The sequence below is a fragment of the Sinocyclocheilus anshuiensis genome, unplaced genomic scaffold (genome assembly GCF_001515605.1).
Source record: "Sinocyclocheilus anshuiensis isolate Anshui unplaced genomic scaffold, SAMN03320099.WGS_v1.1 scaffold1823, whole genome shotgun sequence".
NCBI classification, from domain to species: Eukaryota; Metazoa; Chordata; class Actinopteri; order Cypriniformes; family Cyprinidae; genus Sinocyclocheilus; species Sinocyclocheilus anshuiensis.
The window spans coordinates 299,775-310,112 of NW_015549711.1; the positions used below are offsets into that span (position 1 = coordinate 299,775).

General features: G+C 36.5%; 1 protein-coding gene across 2 annotated transcripts in view; it reads left to right on the forward strand.

The window, feature by feature from the left end:
* LOC107660715 (leucine-rich repeat and calponin homology domain-containing protein 4-like) overlaps positions 1–10,338 on the forward strand; it is a 61,133-nt gene that overhangs the window by 21,054 nt on the left and 29,741 nt on the right. For both annotated transcript variants that reach the window (XM_016450113.1, XM_016450112.1), the window contains exon 2: positions 9,238–9,382. In XM_016450113.1, coding sequence (XP_016305599.1) covers positions 9,238–9,382 — 145 coding nt within the window. The remainder of the gene's footprint in view (positions 1–9,237; positions 9,383–10,338) is intronic.

Below are 10,338 nucleotides of genomic sequence, written 5' to 3' on the forward strand. Positions count from 1 at the left end.
CTTCTTACGTCCGTTTCGGAGAACCAGAGGACAAATATTTCAATCGATCGCTCAGGCATGGCACCGAAATGAGGCACCGAAATCTGCGTTCGGATTCGGTTATCGTACATACCAGTTACATAGGTACTGGTGCCGTATTGGTACCGGGTTTCGGTACCCAACCCTAATTGCGACAGGCCTAGTGACAGCCGCTTTCTGTACGTGTGCATTCAGAAAACCGTATATCAGAAGTTGAAACTAATATGGTTTAAAACTCATGATTTCAGCAAGATAAACATGATAATCAGAACCAAAACAGATGTTTTTTAGCAGGTACGAGCTGTAATGGCGCAGCTCTATTCTGGAAAAGGGGGCGGGGAGCAGCAGCTCATTTGCATTTAAAGAGAAAGGCACGAAAGAGTTTCTGCTTCCACTCAAAATAGGCATTTTCAAAATAATATAATAAATTATCTGTGGGGTATTTTGAACTAAAACTTCACAGACACATTCTGGGGACACCAGAGACTTATATTACATATTGTAAAAAGGGGCATAATATGTCTCATTTAAAAATAATAATTCAGAAGGATGATCAGTGCTGATGTTCCCTGCATGTCCTCTGTGTTGTTGTGTGAAGTACTTACATCACTAGACATGACAAATCATCTGAATATAAATGGGATCTTCCAGGCTGGTAACTCAAGCGTTAGTGATTTCTTTGGCAGAGAACCTGATAACCGATTTACTCATTGAGCTCTAAAGTAAGAAACTTAACCCCATGTGGCTGCGGATGAACTGTCTTTGTGGTTGTTTTACTGCTTATCAGTTTAGAAGGTGTCTGTTAAACAGCAGTAAACGTGTTGATGTTTAATTAGGATTTTAATAAAACCGTTTAGAGAGAGAGGAGAAAAATGGTTAGGTTTGAAGGTAATTGAGATGTGTATGTATTTGAACACAAAAGGCTCTCACTGCACTTGTGGAGTTGTGTGGTATAACTCGGGGGCCCCTAAATATTTGGTTGGTTAAATCCATCAGCTTGACCTTCTGTGGCCTCCATCGATGTTTAAAGACAAAGATAACACTGTAGTCTAAGTGCTGGGCCGTTGACCGTGGGTTAAACAGGATGCACACAGACCCCTCTGTTCATTCAGAGCGTTTGAAGACAGCGTTGTTGACTGTACTGTCCCATAGACCCAAAAGTGGAGTGATTAACAGCAGTGGGGGTTTTACTGTTGTCACTGGCAAAGCTACACACAGACGAGATTGGACACTCCCTAACCATGAGTCTGCAAAACCATCACAATCACAAATGCTGTTGCTTATAGTTCAAATTTGAATAAATCTACGAGTATTTGACTTTGACAATATAACATAACATGTTTGCATGTTTTATGACATTTGTGACAGCTTAAATCCAGTGGCTTGTTGAACAGAAATGTGCTTTTACTTTTCTAACTGATTTAATTTATTGCCTGGCAGACAATTACATGGGTGAAAAAAAACCTATAGATTTGCATTACCATATCTAGTGACCAGAGTGTTATAACGACTTAAAGGCATATGAAAGTTCTGTCATCATTTACTCATCCACATGTTGTTCCAAACCTGTGTAATTGTCTTTCGACATTAAGACATTTTTCAAAATCTTTTTTTTATGTTTCAACAAAGAATGTAAGCCATACAGATTTGTAACTACCTGAGAGTGAAAAAAGACAATGAACTATCCCTTTAAAGCTAGGGTTGGTAATCAATCTCTTTCTTATTCAGAACTGGTTCAAAACAAAACACAACAAAACAAATAAAATACAAGAAATCAAAACAAATAAACACAACAAAAACAAACAAAATACTCTCTCTCTCACACACACACACAAATAAAAACAAACAAACAAAACAAAACAAAAATGGCAAACATAACCAAACAATTTCATTGAACTGAATTGAATGTGATCAGAGAGACAGACTGACTGCCTCAAACCAGGCAAAAAAAATAAATAAATTCAAAAATGCATCTCAAAATAAACTAGGAACCATTACTTTATTATGTATTACATATAAACAATACATTGTAGGTTATGATGAATAGTTAGCATTCATTATTTGGTGCTTCCTCAGAAGTGTTAAAAGAATTGTTAATTAGATAAATTAAAATGCAATTGAAATGAAAACCAGATTTGCTTTGTTACCGTTCACATTATCCTCAGAACTGAAAATCTAGTTTGAAAAGGATTCTCTCAGAGGAGTACTACAGAAACTTGCTAATGCTCGAATAGGCTTTCTAAAGTAACTCAGACTGGCGTTTATGCCGTTGTTATGAAATTAAGCCTGTTGGACCTTGACATTTGCTAAAAGCTCGTATAAATCAGGCCTGTCCTGTTGGATTATGATGTTTGAACTGTATATGATTGCATTACTGATATGTTAGAGCCTGTTTGGAGACTGAGGTCTGCAAATAAACCTCCGTTTTATAGTGCAGCAAGGAATAATGAAAAGGATGTGGCACACTTGTGTTTTGATCGATTTGGTCAGTGCACTCCAATGTGCTCTCTAAAGTGCTAGTGAGGTCAAACAATCAGCTTTTTTTCTTACGGTAAATTTACTGATGTGCTTGAATAGCACTCGTGTGCCAGACACACACACACACACACACACACACATTCTTATGTGTTGCCTCCAGTAGTGCTCTGTTGAATGTGTTGAGTCATTCTGGCCTGTATGTTTTTGTTCCGTCACCCCCTCGGCTCAGGCCGGTATTCTTGCTTTCACAGCTATTGTCATGCTGCTGTTACTCATTCACTCGCCCCTTTCAAGATTTGCCCTCCTCTCCCCTCTCAGGCTCCCCCACTCCCTTTCTTTCTCACATTTTTCTCTGCCCCCATCTCAAGTCAAGTCATGGCAAGGTTTATTGTTGTTCCTCCTTCAGAGGAAGAGAAGGAATAAGGTGTTGTTTCTCTAGTGGCTCAAGGGGAAAATTTTGAAGGTGAACTGTGCTATGTTTTTCAGTGTGTTTTCCTCCTTAATTCACTCAAAAATTATCATCGTGATTAAAAAAATACTTGTATTTTCTGTATGAACTATTTTCCATACAAAGGAAATTTTCCATACAAAGGAAATTGTGACTAAAGACAAACAAGTCAATAGTAGCTCATCATCCCCCTCTCTTTCTATCTGCTATCTGTGCTGTCCTCTATAGATAAAGGCAAAAAATGAATCGACAAAATGAATTAATTCATCTTTGGCACCACTTTCCAAGCCTTCTGAAGCCTTTCGCTTAGTAATTGGTGACTAGTCAAATTTTATTACAAATATACCCCATCTCTGTAAGTTTCAAATGTAATTTTAGTTCTTGTGGTTGATTCAAAACATTGTGTTGAAATATGTAATGCGATTATTGATGTCACCTGGCATGCTGTGAAATTTGACATGTAAGTTTAAGGTTTTTAGAGCAATACAGTGGAGGGAAGGATTTTAAGTGAATAATAACTGAAATTTTAGTCTTTGGGTCACAAAAAGTATAGTATGGCTTCAGAAGCCTTGGAATACAGTGCACACTTTTGTGATATTTTTATTGCTTATGTTTTTCCATTTCAGAGCTTGACAGTAGCCATTCACATTTGTTGTATCGAAAAGAGCAGTCTGAATATTTTGCATCTCAGTTTGTGTTTAATTGAAGAAAGTCATATAAAGGTAATCAAGTGATGATAAAAGCTATTGCTTTTATGGATGTGCAACAGTGATCGAGTGATTGAGTTCTCGAGTACTGGGCCGTGACAGCGACGATCGATCATGAAAAATATTTTTTTTTCTGATTGGTTATAGCAGAACTTTGGGCCGCACCCTGAGCTCTGATTGTTTAGCTGGCCACAAAATGCGGTCCAAAGTATAAAGGTGAGGAGAGAGAGAAGCATGGCTTCGAAGTCACATAGTGATGTCTGGGTTAGCTACTGTACATATCTGATTAATCTAATATAGGATGCGTTGGGATATTAACATTTATTAACATGCTGAATGTGCTGCATATTACCAGTGTTTAGTTTCATGCTCAAATTCAATGCCCGATATTGACTGAGTTATTTGAGACGGTCATATTGCTTTTAGATGTTTCTTTTTTTAAAATACTGATGTAATAATAATGCAGCAGTGTTTTTTTATCGTATTTGTTCAACAGTAGGCATATATTGTGCAAGGGCATAGCGCGTAACTTACTTCACTGGAATTTGCATCCTTTTGTGCAGAATGCAGATAGGCTACAAGTTGTAATGTTACGTCTATGTTATGTATCCAAGTTATCTGATTAATATCACAGGATGTGTCATAGAACAGGCTTCAGTTTATTGGCATAAAGTAACTCTTCAGCTTCACCTCAGTCAGCTATTTCTTTTTTAAATGCTTCTTTTTTTTAATAACATTGCTGCATCATAATCATAATCTAACAGTGTTATAATCATGTGTTTATGTTTTCATAGACAGGTTTTCATGTCATATTTTTATTTTTAACATTAATTTTCATAACAGTCTTCAGATATTTTCATTATCTCCATTACGGCCATGCCCCGCCCCCCACACACGCCCCGCCCCTGAGTACTCAAGTACTCGTTTTTTAAACCTATCGATGATCGAAACTAGAAATTGACAAAAATGCCCATTCCTAATTGCTTTAATGTACAGAGATAACTGTAAAGGTGTGGTCACATTAGTGAAATTTCAGCAAAATTGATCCATTGGTTATTATCAGTAGTGTAGCAATGAATGAAGCACAGCTCACATAGAAGTCACTTTCAAACCAAGCAGCTTTCTTCTCAATATGGCAAATCCACATGACCAACTTAATCTTGTTGCAAAATATACACCGGGAAAGCGTTCGCCCTTACACGAAATTCCCAATCACAAAGATTCCTATTTGAATGACTGACAGTGGTGAATGTGATTGCCACTTAAGAGTAGGTAGACTCTCCTCTGTGTATAAACATTGTTTTAGAAAATAAATTTGCATGATACTATTTATATTGGTGTGAGTTTGGGATGGGGCCACTTGTTTGTCCAACCAATGGATGAATAGGTGGAGTGGAAACCTATTTGGAAAGTGCTACAGACATGGATGATGATAAATACAAATGCAGCATAAAAAATGTTTTGTTCAGATAAAAGTGAGTCAGTGCCTGACACATCAGGTCTAGTCAGTGTGTTGTGCTGACACAAGCACAGCGTCATGTTTCAGGTAATCTCAGGGATGACTAAAGCTCCTGGCAGCAGATACGGAGAGACAAATCTTTGCTTGGGTCAGAGCCCTTCAAGTAACACACCTCAACACCTGTTGTAGAAGTAGTCATGTGGTTATAAAATGTTACATAAAGCTTGTGTGGAGCTTACAGTATAATTAGGGATTGTTTGTGTTGTTTTTGTATAAGTGTTTGCCTGAAATGAACTGTGAGGGAGTCTGTTGTTATCCAGCAGGCTAATCTGTGTAATCTCCTTCTAGGGCTAAAGAAGGAGTGCAGGGTGTGGAGAGGAGTGTGTTATTGTGTGTTGTGTGTGTGTGTGTGTGTGTGTGTGTGTGTGTGTGTGTTGATTAACACTCTCTCACACACAGCAGATGCAAAACCAGCTTCAGTTACACTGAAGAGATGCTAGCAGGCAGAAAAACGCTCAGATTCCTCAGAGAGAGGGGAGGGGATCAGTAGACCAACTGCCACACTTAAGAAGTTTCTCCATCACACACACACACACACACACACACGGAAGATATTTAGAGTGAGACCTTCAGGACATAATTGAAATACAGTCCTGCTTATTAGCTGCTGACTTTTGTCATGCCATAATAATCATTCATACGTGTCACTGTGCCCAGGCACAGCTGGAGACCTCACGCAGGAGCTGTTTGTGAGCCCCTCAGGAGAATGTGATATGTCTAGGCGACTATTTCCAGGAACACAAAGTAAACATGGCTAGAACTGAAATGAAAGCGTTAAGCAGTGCCACTCAAACAGAAATGATCTAAGAGATTATCTTAAAGATAATTTCATTGCAAATACTAGAAATAAAAAGAAAAGAGCTTGATTCTGTTAAACAGCTAAACAGGTAGTGCCGCCTCAAACTGATGCCATTGGTTGAGCCTGAAGTTGTCAGGCCACTAAAGCAAACAAAATGATGTTTGCACTTCTGAATGGCTTGCTTATATTTTAGTGTATGCACATTAAATTATATATATATACACTAGTCAACATTTGAAGTGGATCAAAACTTTTCATCAAGTAGGCCTATATATGATTATTGATTTGCGATTATTGATTTTAGAAACCTTTTGTTTGGCTATTATTTTTAATGTTTTGTAAAGAAGTTTGACAAGCTGAATACGAAAACTACATTACTTTGTGTAGCATTAACAGTGCTCATGAAAACTAAAAAAATATGCTGACAATTTATACAAGCTAATCTACTACTCATGCATAAAAATTACATAAACAGTTAATTTAACATGAACAGTTACCAGAAGTGAGTTGTCTGAAATTTGTGTACATTGGATGATTTTTTTATGACTAGTCCCACAATATTTTGTAATATTCCAGAAAGCACTAGAATACAGAAACTTCTAAAATGTTCCCATCTTTGCAAAAGCAACATATCTTTAATATTCAAAAATATCTGTACTAAACCAATGTTTCATAATTAATGATCGAAGTTCTAAAATGTATCTGACCTACATATTTACCAAAGTATTGATGTTAAGTGAAATTAAACGGAACATTAATAATTAGCCCCTCAGAATTACAGAAGAACCATACAAAATTGAAGTGAAACAAATTTTTGCTACATTGTGTTATTTAAATATTTTGTTAAATACCAAGTCCTAATTATTATTATTAATGAGAGCTGTTACTTCACCACCTAATGCATAAATGTCTCAGCAGCATTATTCAGACTCTCCATGATGTGGGCACACTGGCATTTCTCTCATTTTCTACCATGTTAGGCTGGTGCGAGTGCAAAGCAGTGCAGGGGATTGTGGGAAATGTGGGCTGCCCCTGGGAATCTTTAGTTCCCACTGGGAAAGGAGAGGCGGGAAATGCTTCCTTGCCAAATTAAACAGCTGAACAAAAGATCTGGAGAAGGAGAGCAGACTGGACAATTGGACAGTGCAGGGAAGAAGAGAAAAAACGCACACACTCACACACACACTTCCACATGCTATTGTTCTCACAGTGTGAAAGTAAATTTGGATTTAAAATTAAATCGAGAGGGTTATTTGTCATAACTAAGTGTGGAGAACTGGATCTGAAAGGCCTGAAATTACACTGTACTTGTGCATATGACACTAATGTACATTGAAAACATTACACGCTAACCTTCATTTAGCCCTCTTCTCTGTGTTTTGCTCTGGTTTGTCTCTCTAGTCACATGGACTTACGCTCACATTCACACACCCTGTTCTAAGCTTCCTCGGCCCTGTAATTAAAATCCTGCCCTCTCCAGAAATACATCCTGACCCTACGACCAGCACCACAGAGGGGAGTGTGTGTTTCACGATTATCTGGAGAGAGCAACCTCTGTCTGAAATTAAAATATGGAAGGGAATTGGAAAAGTTTGAGCTATATTCAGACAAAAAGCTCTCATCCTCAATTGCTAGTCAAAAAAGGACTTGGACGAAATCTGAATTCCTATAAAAAAGTCTTTGTTCACTTTGGGAAACATGACTGTTTACGTGTTTCCTGTCCCTGGCTCACAAAAACCATGGACGGCATAAACAGTGTGTTTGAATGCATATGCTAGCTGGACAATAGATGCGTGTCTGTTGCTTAGGATGCATCTATAGTCTGACTGTTGCCATTGATTGTGACTCTAACAGACTGTAAACACAAAGGAAGTGTCGTAATCGGCAAGATCGTCTCCAATCTAGTTTGTCCGTTTTGGTCTCACGAAACCTTTTAAGTACATGCCTGGGTTATATTTCACAAATTTAGGTAACACTCTACTTAAAGCCTTTATGTATAATGCCTTATAAAAGTAGTTCCAATGCATTTATTACAGCTTGTAATATAATGCATTGCACAATCTCATGGATAATTGTAACCACAGTTAATATATTATAAGACTTATCAATTCATTCTTACACTATGCATTTTAAATTTGGTTAGAATTATTTACGACAAGATATAATGCATTACAACGCACATTATGAATAATTATAATGCATTGTTTTCAAACCCATTATATTGCATTATACATAAAGGCTTTAAATACATTTTTACCAAAATGTATATATTTGCTGTATTTTTAGGACCATTGTTTTTATTAATTTCATGACAGTTTTCATTACCATAATGTAATACTCATTCTCTTTGAGTATTGATACAGCATCTCATTTGAAATGTTAAAAGTATGTGTTCATGGATTTTTGCTGATTTTAATTTATATTTACACTTACATAAAGTCATAGTATCACTGTAATATCAAATAGGATTATCTTTGAGAATGCTTTGAATTATTTAAAAAATATTAAGAATGATTAATAATAACTCGGTGAGAATTCCACACACTTTTTGGTAAATGAGAATTTAAGGGGGAAAATGTGCTGAATTATCTTTACAATAAAGATACATAAAATAAAGCTATATATATATATATATATATATAAACGATTCTGTGTTTTTCTGTCAATATGGGGTGCTGTGTGTACATTAATGAGGAAAAAAAATTAACTTAAATGATTTTAGCAAATGGCTGCAATATAACAAAGAGTGAAAAATTTAAGGGGGTCTGAATACTTTCCGTATCCACTGTATATATATATATATCGTTACTTTTGTAATGTGTTACTCCCAGCACTGTATATATATATGTATGTGTGTATGGTTGTACATACACATATATGTAGTTGTTTTTTTGGTGTTTGGCTTAGTGTTATGTTAGAATCATTACTATACTCTTATACCTTTTGTTCTTTAATATTTTGAATTGTTTTTAGCTTTATTTTTTTGTTTTTCATTTAAATGCTAAGTTTTGAAATTTTGTTGTATGCATTTGTCACTTTTATTTAATCTCTTTATTTTTAAAATGTGTATAGGTAGTATTTATAAAGTTTTAGCTTTTAGTTTTGGATCTGTTTTTAGTTGTTTTAATACGACAATTGATTGCTTCTGTTGTCCTCATTTGTAAGTCGCTTCGGATAAAAGCGTCTAATAAATGACTAAATAAATAAAAAAATAATAATATATATATATATATATATATATTAACTGTGATTGGTGGTTCTCTTTCAGACCTGTCAAAGAACCGGCTATGTGAGGTGCCAGAGGAGGTGTGTCAGTTTGTCTCTTTGGAGACGCTCAGCCTGTACCACAACTGTGTGCGATCCCTCACGCCCAGCCTGTGCCATCTGCAAGCCCTCACCTACCTCAACCTCAGGTAACTCAGGTAAAACAGGCTCATGTGTCTCACACACACATTCACAATAAAAGAATTTCATCTCAAATAAATGAAATAAATGATGTGTTTCTATTTATCAAAGAATTCTGAAAAAAATGTAGCACCATTTCCACAAAATTGCTTAAAAATGTAGCTTTACCATCACAGGATTGAATAATATTTTAAACTATATTCAAATAGAGACCAGGTATTTTAAATTGTAATAATAGTTCACAGTATTTTACTGTTTTTAACTGTATTTTGACTAGGGGGGCAACGGTGCTCGGTAAAAAATCGAACCGTACCATTCTCCACACACGGTTCGGCATGCACTAGGACCGCGGTTTAACTTAAGTCTGACAATGCATCTGTAATATGGTTTGTTAGAGTTCGGCTAATGCATGTTTCTGTTGATGGATACAAATTCTGACTTCCCCAATACATTACAACAAGAGCGATGAGAGAGAAAAAAACAATACGTGGACAAACCAGTCACTCTTTAATCAATGCGAGCGCTGTATGCTGGAATAACTGTCATTTATGCCGTCATCACGTGTTGATAGCGCAGGTGAGACCTGAACAGCACACGTTGCTATCTGTATTTAAACTAAACTCATTTAAGCCTGGCCAGTTTAAATAATAAAGAGCCAGAAGACGCGAACTCACGCACGCAGTGAGAAGATCTGTGTGTGCGCTCATCCGAAGTGCGTGAACCCCCGTTTCAGAACTCTGTGAAGTATTGTGCTTGAATGGACAAATTCACTCAAAAATTATGTCAAAATGCCCGTCTTGGTGAGTATCCTAGCAGACATAGTCGGCTGAACATACAGTATCAGTGCACTGGATCAGTTTGTTCTCTTAAAGTGACAGCACTTTCTTAATGTTAATCAAACAGCAACAACACAGAAATCTCTCACTGCTCTTGATTGAATAGCTTTTGTAACTTTAATAAAGAT